Raw genomic sequence first — 21,161 nt, 5'->3', positions numbered from 1 at the left:
TCCTTCAGTGAACAGGCATGATAATAGATAACAGCGTCTACGTCATGTTTTTGTGAGGCTGAAATGGGTGGATACGTGCAACATACTTAGAACAGAGCCTGGCACATGCTAAGTGCTAAATACATGCTAGTTTTTGTTATTATTCATCTACAACAGGGATCAAAAAAACTAAACTGCCTACAGGAGGCAGCAAGGGGAGGGAGGGAGTGAAACGACTGGACCAGGGAGACAGTAGGGAGTGGTGAGGCCTGTGTCGCACACGCGAGGCCTTGCCAGTGTTCCGCTCATTTGAATGAGGTCATATGGGATTATGGCCCCGTGGCTATCCAAGAGAAACCCAGAAATCAGATTTTTAGATGCAATTTCCAAACTTTTAAACTTGGAGAGTCAATTCAAAAATTTTAAAAACATGGTGTGGGCCAAATACAACATATCTGAGGTTCAGTTTCAGCTCGCAGGTTGCCGGTTTTCCCCCAGTCTGATGCCTGCGCTAGCAGACACCACGTGTTTGTGGGGTGAGAGGATGCATTCATGGGAGGTAGGGAGCTCTGCAAGGGAAGCCTTCACATCTCTGCGGTCAGCACAGCGATGAGCACAGGACAGAGGAGGAGCCCTAGCGAGTGTGTTTTGCACCTGACTTCTCATCACCCAAGGAGAGGTCGGCAGCGCCCTGGCTTGGCTGAGCATAATGCTGGAGGGGAGTGGGCCTGGAACCCCAAAATTGCCAAATTGGATGGGAGAGATGTCTCCTCTTTGCCCAGGGCTCATAACTACAAAGAATAAACCCAACAATCTCCAGGCAGTGAGTTAGGGTTTGCACCCTATCCTAACAGGCTAATGGCAGGGGCCAGCAGCTCCCTGCTGCTGGGGAAGCCATCTGCCAGGCCCACCGCATGCTGCTTAGGAAGGACCGAGGAGTTCAGGCACCGGCTGTGCTGACCATCCCTCCTGCCCACGCACCCCCTGTGGTTCCAGAGTGTTTCTCAGGAGGCCTTCATGTTAGGGGTGTGTGTGGTTGTGCGTGTGTGTACGCACTCCTTTTCTCCATTAGTGTGTGAGAGCACATTATCTCTTATAGGAGCCCTTTCTCTTGTTCTAGATTTCACTATCCGGTAGCAAGGCATTTGTTTCGAGAGCAGTTAGAAACAGGACAGTCACTGCACTAGAAAAAAAAACAAACAAAACCCAGGCCATGAATGAGGCGGAGGCTTCATCCCTGACCTCGGAACCAGGTGTGAGAGGCGATGAGAAGTGCCTCCTGGTCCCAGGCTGTGCACACCAAGCCTACCGGTGAGGCCAGGCCGGGGTTACAGGGAGAAACGGAGCTCCCAGGCGCACCCCGCCTGCCTGGGTCACAGGGCGGCTAAATGGCAACGCGGGAGGAAAGCCCAGGTCCGCAGGCTCCCATCCAGGGCTCTTCTCGAGCCATTACCACGGCCCGAGCCGAGGGGGCAAGAAGCTCCATTTCTTTAGGTGAGGAGCTGGGGTTGCCATGACAACAGAAGATGTGGACAAGGAAACAGGGCCCTGGGTTAACACAGAGGTAACTGGAGCCACTCTCCTTCTAGCCCCCGACCTCGCTGCCCTTTCCAAGGGCAAGGAGGAAGGATCTGGAACCGGGTCGGAGTCAGCCTGGCACTGGCCACATTCTTCAGGTTGCTGTGCCCGGAGGGGCCGGACCGCTGGAGGGGACCACAGGCAGCTGTGTTGATGCTGCTGAGAGAGGGGTCATGACCTGGAGGTTTGTTTGAAAACCTGCATAAACATCTTCTATCAGAGGGAGAGTTTATGCTCCTTAGTCAAACAAGTTGTTGGAGATGATGTATTGTGAATGGATTTGTTAAGTCTGAGCTGGGACCATAAACTCTCCCCGAACCCCAAAGACCACTGGGGAGAAGGCTCGTCTCCAGTCAGTCTCGGTGTGCCTCCCCCGGGCCTGACCTTGACTGCAAGAAGCAGGCTCTTCCCAGAGGCTGGCCCTGTTCGCACCCCAAACCAGGAGCTCTCTTAGCTGTTAGCCAGGGCCCTGCCCCCAGCCCCACCCCCCCCTCTTCCCCCATTCCCTCACCTTCCCCTGCTCTGAGCTCAAAGACAAGATGACCTTCCCCCTGGCTTGTTTCATGCACTGTGTTCCCAGACCTAGAACAGTGTAGTAGCTGCTCAATAATTATGGCACCAAGTGAGGAAGGGATGGATGGATGAGTCAAGAAACTATAGCCAGGAGCCCCTTGTGTCTGTAGGGATAAGTCACCAGGAGAGCGGCCTGGGCTGGGGGCCAGGTGTGTGGGTACGCCAGCATGGCACCTGTCTGGCGGGTCAATGCCCAGGTGCCTTTTGGCCCGCTGCTAAGTCATCAGGAGAAAACTTATCACCGATGCCGGGAGCCTGGAGGAATGCGAAGACCCTTTGTACAAAGGACAGCATGGCCGCGCTCCAGGAGGGAGGGTCACCCAGCGGGACCAGCGTCGCTGGACAGTTTATTTCCCATGGGGTGACTCTAAGCATCTCAAGTGTCCACACAGAGCCGAGAGAAAAAATGGGAGAGCATTTAACTTCCTTATAATAACGCAGAACAATTATATATAGCAAATGCCTTCAAAATTTAAACCCTTTAAACATTTAATTCTTCAGCATTAATACACACAAATGCTATTACAGGGGGCGGAAGGGCGCCCCCATAGGGATCGGAGTTTCAACAGTGTTACTTATAAATTATATTACATCGATTTTATTTACCGGTCTAGGCAGCCAGAGGGGAAGGATATACAATTCCAAGTAAACACATTCATACTGGGATGAGGAATGCTGGCAGGAGACACAGCTTTGCAACATTAAAAATGTATAAAGTATTTAGCAAAAGTTACAGAAAACAGACCAAACAAGCAAGTTTATTTTGTTAGAAAATTCCACCTTCGTAGGGTTTGTGATGTGCTCGTGTCTGTGGAAGGACCGCCATGCCCCTCCGCCCCCTCGCCTCCTTCCTGTGGGCAGGGCAGAGCTGCAGATTCGGGGCCCATCACCCAGGGTGGCTGGTGTCTCTTTGAACGTCTGTCCCCGGGTCCACACGGCTGCCCGGAGGCCCCGGCTCCCGAGAGCCAGGCTGCTGTAATGACGCTGGAAGAGAGAGTCTCCCTTGACAGATGGGTCCACAGAGGTCCCGGGAGGGGAAGTGACAACTTCAGGTCCCGGGACAAAAGAGACAGCAGAGCGGCCAGTCCCGTGCTCTTGCTCCTGGGACCTCTGTCCCAGGGTCACACTGTCCCAGTAGAGCACCCATGTGCCGCACCCTTTGCATTCACCCTTGCAATCCCATCGGGAATCTCCCTGAAACACAAAGGATCAATGTCTCCTGAACAGCGCCCCAGAGCGGTCAGAGGTGGTCACCGCCCCTCTGCCTCAGGGGCACCTCCCAGCAGAGGCTCCTGAGAGCCTGGCCCAGCGTCTAGATGGTGAGGGGGAGGGGAACATGCTTTGTCACTTGTCTTAGTCTCACCCCAACCTGCAGCCGTAGGAGTTGGGTCCCTCCCTTCAAGACAGGCCGGACAAAAATAAGACTGCTGGGGTGGGGGGTGGTGAGGCGTCCTCCCCAGCAAAATGCAGCCCAGGGCCTCCCAGCAGCGCAGACCGTGGCTCTAGCACGGGAGCCTGTGGGCCTGCGCGCCGGCCTGGGCTGGGCTCAGGGTTTTCAGTTAGCTTGGAGAGGTGCCTGGCTGCCTTCCAGGGCTCACCTGTCACTGAGCAGGCCATGATCAAGACATGGCTTGGAGGAGCTGTCACCTTGGGGGTCCTACGGAGGAACGGCCTCATTGTCAATAGCTCACAAAACTCTTAATTGTAGCTTCATTTGTATCTAAGTGGAGAAAAGCCAGGATGTCCCTCTCGTGAGGATTTTAGGGAACACCATGCACTACTGCGCCGATGGGACCCAGATTAGGTGTGGCCATGTGCACAGGGTACAGAATTGGGAATGGCTCGTAGGAAGATAGGCTGTAGTAACTGCAGAAGGCCTGAGACCTTCTAGAATCATACCCTCGGTTTGCAGATGAAGCAGATCCAGGAAAGGGTGGTGAGGAGCCCAAGGCCAGTTCCCTGCCTTCTCATCCATGCTACGCCCATTCACTCTCTCCCTCCTTTCCCCCCAATGCTCAATAAATGCCAAGGAAGGACTGTGCAAGCAGAGCAGACTTGAGGGTCCCCAGGAGAGAGGGACCTGCAAGCTTCAGGGCACAGCAGATGTGAAAGGCAGCCGAGACCCCGCCCACCCCTCCGCCCACTCCCTGGCAACCTTTGCATTGTCTAATCCTGACATGAACCAAAAAGGCAAGTGTGAGCCTCCAGAACTACCTGTGGGCACGGCTGGCCTTTGGAGAAGGAGCCTCGGGCTGGAAGTAGCCATGCAAACAGGCTGACTCAACAATACCAAGCTGAGTGAGAGAAGCCAGACTCAAAGGCTACACAGTGTGACTCCATTTATACAACCTTCTGGAAAAGGCAAACTGTAAGGTCAGAGAATTAATCAGTGGTTGCCAAGGGCTTGGAGTGGGAGGAGTGGCTTGACTCCGGGGCTCTGGGGGAATTTGAGTGATGGAAAGATTATGTTGATTTCAGAGGTGGTTACAAGGCTGTGTAAGTTTGTCAAAATTCACAGAACCAGTATACTTCAAAAGGGTGAATTTTCCTGTATGTCAGTAAACCCCCATACTGAATATCAAACACCTCAGCAAACCTGGAAAAAGAAAAGGCGGTGTGTCCTATGGGGTGGGAAGGACCCGGGGAATAGTTGGGGTGCTGGCTAAGTCAGCATGCCGCCATCTGCACCCCACGTAGCATTTGTAAAGTGCTCTCCCTGCCTACATAGTGACAGCAGGTCTGCGGAATCCCGTGTAAACGCCCCGCTCCGTGTCCAGGCCTCTCACAGCTGGAAGCAGAATCACTTAAACACGATGAGGTCTTTGACTCCTTTGAATTTTATGGCTTGTGTTTCCAAGAAGGAACTTGGGCTCAGCCAAGAGTTGTCTGCACCCATCCACTACTCTAGTAATTGATCGGTTTTCACACAGGGAATGGAGACAAATCCCTGGTTCATGAAATTGGCGGCTGCTGTGGCCTTCTGAGCAGAGAAGTCCTCCTGCTGTGGAACCCTCCGGCCCCACGGGCGCTGGGCAGAGGTAGAGAGGAGGCCCAGGCGCCCCGCGGCAGAACCTCAGGACAGCCACTCCTGTGGTTCAGTTGCCAGGGCTTTGTAATACTGATCAAAAACACTAGAAAAAAACGGAGAGGAACCAGTTCCTTTTCCTGGAGGTTGTCATGGCAACCAGCTCACGTTGAAGACCGTTTGTCATAGAGATTTTTTTTTTAAAATCAGGTTTTCACAGATAAAACTAAGTGCAGGCAGGTAGAAGGGGCTCACTTGTTTTCAGAAATGCACAATAGAGGCGCTCAAGAAAAAACCCAGACTCACTCACCCTTCTGAATAAACCCAGTGAAATCCTCTTACAACCTAAACACCAGGACATATGCGAAAAACAATGACCAGATAGAGGGTTTGCTACCCTGACGTGCAGTTTTAGATGCTCTGGACTTCATCCTTGACCTTGGCTTCACCCAGACTGCAGGCGTGGGGGCGGGGGTCAGGGGCTGTTGACAAGGACAGGGGGCTGGGACTGTCGACTCCAGCTCTGCTCTTAATTCAGTATTAATTTCACTGGCCATGCTGAGGCTTCATCCTCTTTGTAAAGTGAGGAGTTATTTAAAACAAAAAAGAAATCTCAGACCTAACCAGTTTCGCTCAGTGGTTAGCATGTAAGCCTGTGGACTGAAGTGTCCTGAGTTCGATTCCAGTCAAGGGCATGTACCTTGGTCGCAGGCTCCATCCCTGGGCCCGGTCGGGGCACGTGCGGGAGGCAACCAATCAATGTGTCTCTCTCACATCGATATTTCTCTCTCTCTGTCTCTCCCCATCCCTTCCACTCTCTCTAAAAATCAATGGAAAAAAATATCCTCGGGTGAAGATTAACAAAACAGAAAAAAAGAAAAAGAAAAAAGAAATCTCAGAAATTCAAGTTGGATATGGGCTGGGCGTCTAGTGTCTGGGGCACTGAGCCCTTGTTGCTGTCTATCTCCCACCACCTGGGTAAATGCCATATGACGGTAGTTTGTATTATAATGACAGGTTCCCAGTGGGTTAAATGTGGTAGGTTAAATGTGCTCATTCTCCAGAAAGGTCAAAATATCCCTGTCTACATGGGGAATAGAGGGACGGGCAAGAGTGCCTGGCTTGTCCCAAGGATCTGCTGAATAAACGAATGAATAAATGAATGCAGGTCAGCACAACAGACACAGTATCCCTGAAAACCCAAGGTCTACAGAGTACCTGTATGTGAATGCCAAGGTCACTGACCTGCAAGAACCCTGAAGAAAAGATGTCTATTCAAAATCACAGAAAATAAGCCCATATCTTGCCCTCAGATCTTAACACAGCACTTGTCTTCAGCTAAATGCTTGATGAATGAATAAAAGAGGGAAGAAAACGTATGTGAAAAAGCTACCGAGACTGAGGTGAAGGGATGAGGAGGAAATAATCACTTTATCAAACAGACCGGCCCACACTGGGCCAGCTCAGGCTAACCCAGAAGAGGCAGGAGAGAGAGCTCCCTCTGTCCCAGGGAGGAGCAGAAGGCTAGAATCCTCAGAGAGAAGGGAGAAGGCAAACTCAATGAGCATATCCACTCAAAATATGTGTTCATAACAAGGCTACTGGCTTTGAATATCTGAATATCATCCACAAATTAGTTTACTAAGCCACAAAGCAGTTACTACTTGCACCTGTTTTTAATAAAGAACCCAAGAACGGATACCCTGAAATTGGTGGCTGGTGTCACGGCCCCATCCCAGAGCCAGGAGTGGCTCTCCATGCAGTGGACGGATTCAGGTTGGAGAAGGCCTTCACACTGACCTTTTTTGGTTGGGATGCCTCAGTAAGAGAAGGGACACGGTTTGGTTTGCTTTAGTATATTCAGCATCTTTCTACCATCAGCTGCGAGAGAGCGGTCTGACTCAATGCAGGAGGTACCAAAAGATTCAAGGTTAATACATCATCAGATACGTAAGACTGAAAGACCAGTGAGTTGTGCTCTTAGAATTCTACACTCCTGGGAATATATGGATCCTGTAAGTCCCAAGGAACTGATGGGGAAGATGAAGTAAGAAAGATGGGTTGGTTCTCAGGGCGTGGGTTGCAGGCTACCACCTGCCCCTTGCTAGCTGCACTTCCTCCTTCAGGTCCCTTTTCTTCATCTGCGCCTTTTGAACTGATTTCTCAAGACTTAACATGATGGAGCACACGCTTGCTGTGGTCAGGAAGAGGAGCAAATGATGGGCAAGGACCCGACTGCCGCCCTGAAAGCTCCCTAAGTCACACTCAGACCAGGTTTTACCAGGAATTGGGAGCTGAAGAAAGGGAAGGTGGCCCCAGCACCAAGCAGGGCCTGATGTGGGGCTCTGGGCTGAGCAGTTACTGAGAGGCCATGGTGGCGAGACGCTGCCCAGTAGGCGACAACCTACTGTGGCCATGTTAGTCTCCGATGCCTGTACAGTGACCACCAATGACAGGAAGCCATACGAAGGACAGTGATCCCACTGCTGCCATATGCAAGCAGGGGGAGCCATCGGGGGATGACAAAGACTTGTCCCAGCCTGTCTCCCACATGGGACTGACCCAGCCCCGTTTAGAGTGTGGAAAGGGGCGGGGATTGGAGGAGGGAGCATCTGTAGGTCGGGGGGCTGGGGATTCTTGGAGAGACTTTGCAGAGGATGCCCGATCTACTGGGGAACCGGATTCAGCACTGTGACTGAGGGCTAATTTGCTGATGAGGTAGTTCCATCCTGACCTCTCCAGGCAGGGTCAGTCTGGGAAGACGGGAGCTAGGCCTTCTTCCCAAGACTCTTGATCATGAACGGTGACAGGGAAGAGCCAGGATGTGGACTCCCAGAATGCAACGGGGAAAATAAAGAAGGAAGGCTGCAAAGGATTCTGAGTGCGGGCTGTTGAACGCTGCCTTCTATCCACGACTGCGATCCTGACACTTGGCTTGGAGACAGAGACCTCCCTCCCCTGACCCTCCAAAGCCCTGGAGACCAGAGGGCCAGCCGGAGGAAGGACCTCGGGGCCTCCAGGGGCACGAGCATGTGACACAGCTGGCTCTGGGCGGGGCGGTGACCCTACGGTGCTCAGCAGGGACCACAAAGTTCCAGCTTCAGTTTGTTCCCCAAATGGCAAGCACAACGTGGGAGTTGGGGGTCTTCGGCCTCAGAGACAAGGGCGGGGCTGTGGATCCACCTTCTTGGCCTGGGAACACTGGGGACCTCCCAGCGAGGCCGCCAGGCTGCCCTTCTGGAATCGCTGGCTGCAGCCCTCACCCTTCCCTCTCCTCAGTGGGCAGGAGAGTGGGGGGGAGGGCAGCTCCACTTGGCAGCGGGACCCACCACCTCCTCTCCATGGCCCCCCCGGCCCCTCTCCTTGGCAGGACCCCGGGGGCCGCGTGTGCCCGCCTAGATCTCCATGTCCACAGGGCGGATGTTGCCCGTCTTGTGCTCTCGGACCCACAGCTCCCTGTCTTTGGCTGGGTCCACTTTTCGAAGCAGCTGGTCCACAGGCTCGACTGTCTGCAAGGGATGGAGAAGAGAGGACGCCATCAGGGGCAGCAGCGCCCGGGACACTGCCTCCGAGCCAGACTGCCCGCATCTCCGCTGTCACAGCGGCCTCTCCGAGGGTTGGGGGCCCCAGGGGAGGCCCGTTGAGGGGCAGACGTGCAGAGGCTGTGAGAGCGGGAGCCGGGACCTCTCCTCCCACCCTGTTTCTCACTCGAGCACTTGACCCTCCGGACCGCAGACTGGATGAAAGAGCAAAATGGCTCAATGGCTCCAGGTCAGGGACCAGTTCCACCCTTCGCTCCCACGGTTACTACCCCAGAACAGGACAAAGGACATTGTAGAGTTAGATATTCTGCATAGTTCTAGTTCTTTTATCTTTTTGGAAGAGATTCACCGGGGCAGGCAATACCGCCTTCAGCTTCTTAACTACCATGAGCTTTGTCCTGGGGAAACAGCTCACGCGCGCTGCATCCATTCCATGCGCTTGGGATGGGTTCCCATGGGTGCGGAGGACACCCTGCAGGTCCGTCCCCCGCCCATTCAGGTTCATTTGCCGTGGCCACTTCACCTGCCACGGAACAGTGGTGCCCCTGGGGTCCTGGGGCCTCCGCCTGGGGCGGGGAACTCACGCTTTGGTTGAACATGTCTGTCTCGTGCCGCAGCTGTGTGTACTGGCACAGGTGCTGCCGGATCATCTCCACCCTCTCCACCTCCAGCCGCTCCAGCTCCTGCACAGGAGGAAAAGCAGACACCTGGGACGTGTCCCTCCACCCGGACATGTGACATGTCCTTCCCACCACACGGTCCCAGGCCACCCTCTCACACACGTCGCCGCTGCTGAGGCCGGACCCCACCTGACCCTTTGGGGTCCGGTGAGGAACTCGTCCCACATCTAGCGGTGCAGGTGAGGATGCGGACACAGCAGCTACTGCTGCCTGGATCCTGCCCTGCCGGGCGGGTGGGTGCTGGAGTGTTACAGGCGTTACCTATTGTGCTCATAATAATCTGAAGAGACAGGCTCTGTTCTTGTCTGCATTTCCCAAACCAGGGAATGAACATCCAGGGAGGTAACATCCCCTTCCCATAGTGACATGGAATTATGGGAGGAGCGAGATTTGAACCCGGACTGCTGTGGTCTGACTCATGATTCTGCACCAGTGCAGGCCCAGCTCCGGTTCCCGGGGGGTGGAGAGATGGGACGCATGCGGGGTGCCCGTGCCTCCCTGGGCCTCTGTCCTCTGTCCACCCCGAGTGCTGAGGGACAGACCCGCGACCAGGCCACGGGAGGCAGGGGCAGGGGGTGGGGTGGCCCCTGTCAGAGTGGAAAGGGTTTGTCCTTTGGTTTCGAGGGGTACCGCATCTTTGGAATTGAGGGGATCAGGCTGTTATTCTTGCATAACTAGGTCACTGCCCCGGTGATTACCCAGGGAGCGGTAAAGCAGGGGGCTCAATTAGGAGATTAACCAGGAGGGAAAGCAGGTCACTGCCTGTGCTGGACAGGGGTGGCTTTGGCAATGGGGCAACATGATAAATGGCTGGCATGATGCTCCTTTCTCCTCTGGCCCAACGGCCCATGTGCCCACGTGCCCACCACATCTCACTGCGGCCAGTGCTGACTGAGGAGGAGATGCTGCCCCCTCACAGGAAATCTCGGGAAGGCAAGAGAAGGGCTCTGATGCCGATGCCTCACGCCCCTGATCGTGGGCCACCCCCGCTCCCCCTACCCAGCTCCCAACCTTGCAGGGGAGATCCTTGCAGGGGCAAAGGGTGAGGATTTCCCCTGTAGGAGCTGAAACTCCTCTGGGGGTGAAAGGGTCACGCTTCCTGCAGCTTGGCTATTTGTCCTAAAGGGGCCACTGTCAACTTGTTGGGGGTTCCTCAGTTGAGCCCGACCCCTCAGGGCACAGCCAACCCTCCCCCAGGTTTACACAGCTAGGAAGGGCCAGAGCAAGGGTACGAATGAGCTTGGACTCACCCAGAGGCGAGGTCTGGACCTCAATGTGAGCAGACATAATGACTCTCCACAGTCACCTCACTCTACCACCTACATGCCCGCCAGCACCCGCCCAGGGCGCCCTGAGTGCCAGTCATGGAACTGGCATGCTCACACGTCTCGGGGCACTCACCAGCGTGGTGGTCACCATCTCTTCAAACCACTTGGACTGGGCCTGGTTGTAGAGGTCCACACAGCGCATGAGGTCATCTCCTAGGAGAGGCCAAGGCCACGTCACACCCTGTCTTGTGCTTGCCGTGGCTGCCCTCTGCCGCCTGCGCCCCACAGCCATGCCTTCTCCTCTCCTTGGGGTCATGGAGGCCAGCGGAAAGTGGGGGCGGGAGTGGAAAGCAGAAGACAGCACCACAAGAGACCAGCTTCAGAGTGTCCAACTGAACTTAACCCCAGACACCAAGAGTTCAGGATGGAGGTTTCTCAGTGTGTGGGGTAAAGTGGGGAAGGGGTTACTCCTAGCACCTCCCAACCTATCATCAGCCAAAGGCATGCTTCCTCTCTAAAGATGGTAGTTTCATTTCACATTGGAGAGTCCTTTCTGGGTAAAAAATGTCACAAACAGCTTGGTACTAGTTAAGAGTTAAAGAAGAAAAATTTGCAAATTATGTCCGTTTGTGTGTATGTGTGTGTGCATGCACGTGTGTGTGTATGTGTGTGTGTGTATGTGTACATGCAGCAGGATGCCATTCTGAAACACAAAATAATGTGTCTGCCGGTGTATGGTTCATCCATGTGCAGTAATTGCATGGAAACACGCACCGAGTGCTACCCACCAACCCCAGGACAGCGCTGGCACGGGGACAGAAAGGCTGGGTGGGAGGAGAGGGGCTCTTTCCGTAGCATTTTATTTCACAAGAGATCAGAAACAGACATCACCATTCAATCTTGATGCTACTACTACACTGTTTTCTGCAATCAGAGGTACGTTTGAAACAGTTTGTAATTAGGAAGAAAACACACTATAAGGTAACTGCAAACATGACTAAGGTACCAGCACCCCAGAACCTTGCTACAAAACACGGCTCCTAGACCCGCTGCGTCATATCCCCCGGGAGCCTGCCAGAAGTGCAGCTCTCAGGACTAGCGGCACCTGGCGGATCAGGACTGCACTTTCACCAGGGGCTCAGGTGGTCCACGTGCACATCTCGGTTAGGGAAGCACCACTCGGGTCTAAGTGTAGTTTAGATCATCACAGGGTTCCAGAGAGGAAGGCATCACGGTCTTTGCTCATGAGGGGAAAACTCGAGCCAGTCAAAGCTAACTCATTTATTCTTGAAGTCCAGTCCTTGGCGTGGGTTAGAAGTTATTCCTGTAACGTCACCTTGTCATTCTGGTGTGAAAGTGAAGGCAAACCTGCACACGACCCAGGGCGGCCAGCAGCTCCCTTCCACCTGAGCCACACCACTAGCTGGGAGATGACCTTGAGCAACAGAACCAAATCAAGGGCGTTGTTCATGTGCTCCTGGTCCAAGGTCAAGGACGGGGCCCTTGAACCCAAGACAATCAGGAACTGGAAGGGAAAAGGTTGATACGTCACTGCAAGTGCGTGCCCACTGAGACCTGGGCCTAACCCGGGATGGAGGTAGTATGTCGCCCCGTAAAGGTACAATATAAAATTCCCAAAGCCCGATTTGTCAATCCTGATTTTGAGAACAGGCTTCGGTAAGTTCTGCAACATCAGGAAACAGAGTAGGTGAAGGAGGGTGTGTCTTATCTCTGTGCGGCCCGAGGGTCTGAAATGAAACCCTTCTGAACAGTATGGGTGAAGCAGGTGGATTCTGGAGCCAGGATATCTTGGCTGTCATACGAACGCCACGGTTTACTAGCCTAGCGTGCAACCTTGAGCAAGTCAATTAGCCTGCCTGCACCTCAGTTTCCTCATCTGTAAAACAGGGATAATCATGGCATCTTCAGAGTTACGGCGAAGGTTAAACACATCGATATACGTAAAGTGCTTGGATCTGACGTGGAGTCAGCAAATCCTATCAGGAGCTAGTGATGACGATGATGATGATGATGAGACAAAAGGAAGTCAAGCCCCAGGGATCAGCTGCCCTCCCTCCCAGTAGCCCGGGAAAGCACGAGGGAGGGGACGAAAGAAAAGATGGCATTTTCTGGGTGATCCAGCAAAAAGGCAACAAAGCCAAGCCATTGGAATAAAACAAGATGGAATTCTTATCTACACTTCCCATGACTTAGGCCTTGGGGAAGTTTCTCACTCTATCACCAGTTTCCTCATTTGTAAAAGGTATAAAAACACTCCCCTGTAGGAGGACTTGGACGGTGAAGAGAAAATGTTCTGGGGCATGAGGCCTGGTGGCTGGCACACAGAATTCTGGTGGTGTTTTCAAAGTCAGGTCCAAGGACCAGTGACTTTCATCACAAACAATTCCAAACTGTGGGGGTGAGAAACCGTGTTACCGGCTGACTGCAATACGAGGAACAAACAGCAAAACTGGAAAGCAGTAGTAAAAAAGCCTGAACCCATGAAAATGTAAAGATTTTATTTTAAGTCTGGCTCAAAGATGAAATCAAATCACCAATACAAAAATATCCAGACCATGAGAACGAAAACCCTGCAAACCAGAACTCTGGGAATATGGTTCGGTTAGGCAGTGGCGTGGCATGGAGAAAAATAAGTGTCTGGTGGCCTAAGTACGGGGGGGCGGGGGGGGGATAGTAGGTTTACAGTTGTCCGTATGGAAAATAATACAATAATTAATAAATAATAATACAAGAATAAACTCTGTGTTTTGCATACTTATAACTGTACACCTATGTATGTCCCACCTTGTATTTAATCTTTTTAACCTGAGACCAAAAAATAGTAATAAAAAAAGTGATTTTAAAATATCTTAAATGGGGAAGGTTTAAGTTAGTCACGAAACCTAGACTATGTTATAGAGAAAAGATCACTACACAAAAAAATAACAAGAAGCAAGCCACCCCTCCCCCCCAAAATACAAAGAACCAAATTAAAAGATGAACAACAACCTAGGAAAAATATCTGCAACTCAAAGGACTAAAGGATAATTTTCCTAACATATAAATAATCTCTACTAATCAATCAATCAGAACAAGACCAGCCACTGGCTAGAAAATGGGGAAAGGATATGCCTGATTCAGTTCACAGAAAAAAAAAAAGTTACAGATGATACGTCTGTTTTTAAAATGCTCAGCTTCACTCAAAAAGAAATGTAAATTAACAACAAGGTATTATTTTCCACCAGAGAGTATGATGTCACAACCGGATAACACACAGCGCTGACAAGAGTTTAGGGAACAGACGTCCATCGATGCTTTTGGTGGACACAACTCTCTGGAAAGCAATTTGGAAATATCCACCAAAATGAATACATCCCTTTGACCCAGAAAATTCACCTCTCTATTCTCGTTATGTATAGATTTAGACTCACACACAGACACATCTATACATATAAAAGGCTAATATGCAAATTGTCTGCTTGGGAGTTTGACCAGGAGTTCGATCGCTCGCTATGATGTACACTGACCACCAGGGGGCGGTGCAGAACGACCAGGGGCAGTGGCAGTGGGATGCTGAGGGAGTGAGGGAAGGAGGAGAGAGGGAGGTGGGGAGGCCAGGCCTAGGGACCCTACCCTGCATGAATTTCGTGCACCAGGCCTCTAGTTTATAATAACACAGTATTGCTGGCATTGCCAAACACTCTGAAGCAATTGAAAAGTCCTACCACATCAATCAGGGAAATGATGAAGTAAAGTTGGATACAACCATACACTTGGATACCATGTAACCATTAAAAAAGTCTGATAAAATAATAATAAAAAAGAGAGACATTGTCCATCCCCAGTGAAACTGAAGGAATCTGCATCTCTACCTGAAGAAGCATCAAATCAATTACATCCTCCAGACAAACGAGAATAAGAACTTGACTTTTCATTTGAGGAAGATGGAACACATATAAGGACTAAAAACACATTTACTGATTGGTCTGATAATGATTCAGATTATTAAATTGATGACCAGGATTTAAACAAGATTTTGATCAGAACTCAGGCACCGCCTTACATGAGAAAACACCCTGGGGGAGATGGAACAGACAACCACAGGTCTCAGGCACAAATGACATCTGAACTTGCGATACAGTGAATAGTGACAGCTGATATGACTATGAACAGGAGCTATGGATGGAAGAGGATGAGAACACACACACAGCTACACAGGGGATTGCTTCTGGCCAGCCTCTTGCTGTTGATACTATGGCTTGACTATGTGCTGCTGCTTGTATTTTCCTAAACTTTTTATTTTATTTTATGGGGCTTTAGTTTATAAAATTTTAAATATAAATAAGTTATACTTAATGGAAACATTTCCCAGAAATATATCTAATAGCCACAAAAGGAGAAATAATTTTATTAAAATGACAATGAAATAAATACTTAGATGACAAAGAAAATAGAAGTCTGATGTATATGAATGGCTGGATAAGGGTATGGGTAATGGAATAGAGCTATCTCTAAGGTATATGGGTTAAAATATAACTTTAGAACATAGAGTATATGACCTAATGTGTAGACATTTAAATATAAACATTATAAACATTTAAAGCATTAAAAATCTTTTAGGAAGTATTGATGGTGATTAATTTGGCAAATTAAGATTTTACATTCTTATGTGCTGATTAAATTTTTTTCCCAAGCAAAGATATTGATTTTATAATATAATTTTATTTAATAACTTAACTAATTACATGAATTTAAATATGCCTTTCCTCACCTTAGGTTTCCCTTCCCAATCACAGTAAGTATATAATGCCTTCTACTTCTGGGTATGCTTCTATTATTTGTTACTGACTTATTTTTCACCATCTTTTTTCAAAATGTCCATAGGTGGCTGCTTTGTTCCATATTCCATAATGAGTTGATTGTATGAGGTTTACCAGAAGCTAAGTAGAAGGGACCTAGACCATCTGATCGGAACCCTAATCCTACATCACACATTTCAGCCTCAGAAAGCAACACGCACTGTCCTTGCATGCAGTGAAACTTTTAAAGGAATATCTTTTAAGTTTTTACTGGTTCTATCTGGCTTTTCTCCCCCTTCCTTGGGCATTAGCTAATTGTTACCACTAGGTGGGAGCAGAGACCAATGCACTGGAAGCATCTTTCAGGGAGAATCTGGAATGTGGCTGCTGATGGGGCCAGGCACCCATCCAACGGTCTGAGGAACAGTGAACTGGCCCGCTGTTTAAAAAGTTTGAGGACCTCTGGAGCATCCCTCCCTGCTGGGGTGGAGTCTGTACTTCCAGGGGCTCCCCACAGTGACAGGACCCCACAGTTCGGGGGCATGGAGGAGTAACCACTTCCTGGTCAGAGAGCCAGGCCTGGAGGCAGCCTTACCTACTCCCACACCACAGCCCCCCCCCCCCCATCCCGTGGGATGCACCTTCCAGGCATCCCTCCCCCAGCTTCCCCTGCTGTGCCCCCCTGACAGGTGCAGAAGGTGGGCGTGGCCCCACTCACCGGCCTGCGTGGACTTCCTCCGGGCCTTCTTGATGTCCTCCTCCGTCTTGTTGCTCAGCTTGATCTCCAGCTGCTGGGTCTTCATCTCCAGGTCCCTCTGCCGCTCCGTGAGCGCTTTCCGGGCCTGGGGGCCGAGGACACGGAAGCGCTGCTCACGGGGCTCAGAGCCAGGAGGGGCCCGTGGTCACGTGGACGGCCTCCCCGTTTCTAGATAAGAGTCCTTTCTTTTCCCTGTCCTTGTGGATGATGCCATCATGGCCCGAGGACACTCAGCTAGACTAGCATCACTGGCCGCCCAGTCACTGTGCTGAGCCGGCAACCCTCTCTCTCATCCCGTCTCTCCCTGCACTTGGCCGACAGCAAGCCTCAGGCCAGGTGTGATGGAGCGTGTGCACATGCAGACAGCCCTAAAGTCACAGCCTGGGGGGCGGGGGCCGCGCACAAGGTCATCCACGTCACCTCCAGCGTGCTTAGTCTGGGTCAGGACGGGTCCTTCGGGGGCAGCAGCTGGCAGTCTAGGTGCCTGCAGCCGTGCGCTCCCCCTTCTCCCGCACCCTGTCACTGTGGTCAGGCCCAGGGAGAGCCCCCTTCCCTCCAGTGGCCGTCAGCAGCTGCCACCAGCTTAGCCCTCATAGGCTTTTGGGAGGGGGTGACTCGGTCAGGAGAGAACCCGCCAGGCGAGGCCCAGACGAAGGGGCACACATGGACCAGCAGCACATCCAGGCTCCGCGTCCCAGGAGAGCGTGGCTGCATGTCCCTCGTCTCAGGGGCCGGATGGAGCCCACTCCACTTCCCACTGCAGGTGCAGCCTCGCCTGCTTCCACTGGCCCTCTGGGCATGACTGAGTGCCATGGGGGAGAGCTCCCATCTGCTCTTTGCGGGGAGGCAGGTTCCTCAGGCGTGGGCCGGGAACTCCCTCCCCTACCCCCCTCACCTACCCTACTCAGCCCACCCTCTTCCAGGAGGCCCCCTCCCGCCGGCCCAGCACCCCGGGCCCCTCACCTTCTCCACTGCGGCGTAGCGGCTGGCAAGCTGCTTGCGGAGGTCGGCGATGTGGTGGTCACACTTTTTCATGTCTTTCTTGAAGTTCTCACGGAAGTTCATCAGGGGTTTCTCCACCTCGCTGTGAAGCTGTGGGGGAGAGAGGGGCACACTCAGGACCCCGGGCACCAGCTGCCAGCAAGCGCTGGGGGAGGGCATCTCCCACCCCCACAGGTGAGGGGGGCCTGGGCAGTGGCTGGCCCTCAGTACAACTGAGTGTCCACTTAGGAGGAGGAGGTTAGGAAGTCGCCTCAGCTGGCCAGGCCCCTGTTCACTGCTGGATGGGCAGGTTGGAGTCCGGAGCTTCCTGAGTCCCGTGGCGGTCACCTCCTCCTCCCTCTGAGCTCCCACAGCTCCTGGGAGGGCTCTGACCTTCCAAGCTGGAAGCTTTCTGGGGGCAAAACCACGCCACCGTGGTGTGCCAGGCACTCGTCACTGGCCTGGGTGCCATTTATCTCGGGTGCCGCAGGTCAGCTCTGTTCACCGAACACCTGCTCTGTGCCCGTGCGAGCCTGCGGAGGTGATCTGGACGTGGTGCAACGCTCCAAGAACCGACGGCGGGAGCCAGCCGAGGCCGGCGGGGGCTCACAGGGCCCCCTCGGCACTGTGCCTGGGGTGGGGGCTGCTCATCTCACTGGGCTGCATGGAGACGGGCGCGTCCCATCCCAGCACAGGGAACGGCCTCGCAGGCCCGAGGCCAGAGGAAGAGGTTTACGCTCTGAGAGGAGTGGGGGGTATTTTTCAAGCATTTTCCTTCTCTTTTATTCTTTCCCTCGATCCCACTCCTCTTTGAAGAACTTTTACTTACACCTCTTTTTGGTGTGAACGTGAGATGCATTGGATGAGAAAATAGGTTAATGTGGAGCCGCTGCCAAGCCAGGTGAGCAGCCTAGAGCAAGCATGTCAAACCCGCGGCCCGCGGGCCACATGCGGCCCAGCCAATGCAACGGTGTGTCAGAAAGGTTTTGATAAAGATTTCCTAACTTAATTTTTACAATATCCTGTTATACATAATTATTAATAACGAACTACAACATTCACTAATGACTGATTACTATCATCGTGTTGCATTCATTTCCCTTACGTGCCTTACGCACAGGCACATCATTTCTCTCCACTAATACTAGCAGTGAATATTTTAGCAGCCGATGGCCACGTCATTAGTCTTGGACTGACTTGTTTGGCGTGCACAACAGGAAATATTTCACTTTCAGAGAACAATAAAAATAGGTTTATTTGCGTTACGCTTATTAATTTGTGCAATTATTCAGTGTCTGGTAAGTGAATGTTCAAGAAAAAATATTACTTTTTATTAAAATGTTCTATTATTTTATGTTAACAATGACTCATTTATTTCAGCCCTTTGTATTCAGCATGTCTCTATAGAAATAAACCTACGTTTCTATGAAAATTGAAGCTTTTGTTATTTTGCAGCCCACATAAACTTAAACCTTGTTTATTTGGCCCGTGTTAGCCTTTGAGTTTGACATGCTTGGCCTAGAGCCTTGCTGAGTCAGCTTCTCCGAGCCCCACCCGAGTCAGCCTCCTGTGCCCTCCTGGCCTGGCCTTCCAGGGCCCCGGGGCCTCCACCTGCCCCAGAAATGCCTTTGAAAGGTACAGCTGAGCCTCCTGTCAAAGGAACACACACACACACACACACACACACACACACACACACACACGCCACTCTGGGATTCCGGGATTTCTCTCTTCCTCCTCACCAGGCTCCTGGTACATGATCTTTTCCCCTGGCGACCTCAAGGGCTTACGTGCTCTTAGTTCTACACAACCGGTTACGCGTGACTGAGTCCAAGGGGCCAGGAGCCTGGCTGGCTGGAGCTGGTGCGGAGCGAGTGCCCTTTCAGAACGTGGGGAAGTGACAGAATCCTCAGCGCCCGGTGGCCTGCGTGACAGCAGCTCTGTTCTCGGATGACCTTCCGAGGCTAGCAGGGAGCGGGCAGCCAGCGCCCCTCCGCTCCTGATGTTAGTGGCCAGTGTCTGCTAGGATTCTTCTGAACCCCCGTTTCCTTGTGTAGGAAACACCCCACCTGGTGGCAGTTTGCGAGATGCTGCAGTGGGAAAGCTAGGGAGGAGGGCAGACGGCTTTCCCACACAGGTGAGGCCTTTGCTGAGGGGGAGCTCACACCTCAGCTGCCATGGCCACCTGCTCCGCACTGGGGCTGAGGGCTGCCTGGGCCTGCTGCCTCAGTGACTGGAGCTCCCTGAGTCCCTCAGGGGGTCTCTTCCTGAGGAGGTGGGGGGAGTTGATTTCCAGAGGTCAGGGCGCCCAAGAGTGACTTTTCAGCCCCAGGCTCTGCCAACACAGCACAGCGCTCTCCCCAAATTCCACATGGCACCTGGGAACACAATGCTATAGCGGCCAGAGGGACCCACTCCCACTGCGTTGCCCTCTGTGTTTTCAGTGCTTTTAAAGTACATCCTTTTTCTTTAAGAAAAAGAAAATTTGGCCGCGTGTCTTTCACGCTCATTTTTAACTTTAAGCGTCTTTGTAACTGGGAGTCGAGTCCTCAGGAGCGGGTCCTGGTGAAGTCGGGGCTGGCCCGTCTGGGATGGGACAGGCTGCCGATCCACTCGGGTTGCCTGCTGGGAACTCCTCACTCCAGCAGCCCTCCCCGCCCCCCCTCGCCCCACACACACACAGAAACCACGAGATGCAGAACACGGCAGAGACGGTCTGCCCAGCGTTTTCCGAACGGCGGGCAGCTGGGCGCCGTGAAATCAGTTAGTGGGTCAGGACCAGCTTCTGGTGGGAACGGGCCAGCCACGCGGGAGGTGTCAGAGAGCACGTCAGGCGGGAGGAGTGCGTTTCAGGAAGCGTGTGTGTTGGCGGTGCGCGTGTGCATCTGCACGTGGACACGGGGTGCGGATGCCGTGTGCTGTGGGGGCCAGGTAGCTGTATCCCAGTGGTTCCCCACCAAATAGGTTTCAAATGAAAAATGGGAGTCGGAGATGCCGAGTGCCCCGCGCAGGGTCAGAGGCCTGTGGCGGCAGCGCTGACGGACACTCCCGCCTCCGCCCCCACTCTGCCCCCAGCCTTCTGACGGACGCGCGGCGCCTCATCCGTGATTAGACGGTCTCCCATCACAAGGGACGTGTCTAGTCTCCTCCAGCAGAGCCAGGTGTAGCTTCCTGTGTACACAGCCATCAGGCCTCCTTAGCAGCCTGTTGCTAGTAGCAATGGCGGGAGCCAGCAGACAGAAAACCCTGGGAGATTGTATAACAAAACTGCATTTCTTAAAGGGCTCTTACGCTGACACAGAACAGTGGAATTTCAATGAGCCTCCTGGAGCAGAGGATAAATGAGTTTGGGGCATATGGAGCCCTATCATCCATGGCAAACAGTGAATCCTTGGCGCTCTCTTCTTTTTAGAGAATAGCTACACATCGCCGGCGGCTAACGCGACTGCATAAGGTAGTGGTCTGCAAACTGCAGCTTGCGAGCCACGTGCGGCTCTTTGGCCCCTTGAGTGTGGCTCTTCCACAAAATACCACGTGCGGGCACGCACGTACATTCAAACTTCGTGGCCCATGCGCAGAAGTCGGTTTTCGGCTCTCAAAAGAAATTTCAATCGTTGCACTGTTGATATTTGGCTCTGTTGACTAATGAGTTTGCCGACCACTGGCCTAAGGTCACCAACGCTGCCCGGCCTGCAGCAGCAGCGGTTCTCAGAGAAAACCCTCCATAAGCTTTCCATCGGTGACGTCCCGGGCATCAGGAGGGCCGGCCACCACCCAGGCAGCCCCCGAGAGAGGGCAGTGTGCTCCTCAGGGTGCCACTGGCCTCCGGAGAAAAGGTCTGGGGTCAGCCCCGCTCACCCCGTCCTCTCCATCCTGCTTCATCGCGGCCCCCTAGGCTGTGTGGAACCATCGGGAACACTATATGACTGTGATTCTGCGACATAATAACAAATATATACGGCGGTTCTCGTCCTCAGCT

General features: G+C 52.6%; 1 protein-coding gene across 1 annotated transcript in view; it reads right to left on the bottom strand.

The window, feature by feature from the left end:
* Nucleotides 1–2,594: 2,594 nt before the first annotated feature.
* Nucleotides 2,595–21,161, bottom strand: part of GAS7 (growth arrest specific 7) — a 206,441-nt gene continuing 187,874 nt past the window's right edge. The window contains exons 10-14 of the mRNA XM_008153455.3: nt 17,165–17,293; nt 16,163–16,286; nt 10,779–10,858; nt 9,282–9,380; nt 2,595–8,664 (exon numbers count right to left, since the gene is read on the bottom strand). Of these exons, the coding sequence (XP_008151677.2) occupies nt 8,551–8,664; nt 9,282–9,380; nt 10,779–10,858; nt 16,163–16,286; nt 17,165–17,293 (546 nt within the window). The 3' untranslated portion in view covers nt 2,595–8,550. The remainder of the gene's footprint in view (nt 8,665–9,281; nt 9,381–10,778; nt 10,859–16,162; nt 16,287–17,164; nt 17,294–21,161) is intronic.

Source organism: Eptesicus fuscus, chromosome 20, assembly GCF_027574615.1.
Source record: "Eptesicus fuscus isolate TK198812 chromosome 20, DD_ASM_mEF_20220401, whole genome shotgun sequence".
NCBI classification, from domain to species: domain Eukaryota; kingdom Metazoa; phylum Chordata; class Mammalia; order Chiroptera; family Vespertilionidae; genus Eptesicus; species Eptesicus fuscus.
Note: the sequence above shows the minus strand (reverse complement) of the source record. Positions and strands in the feature narration are given on the sequence as shown.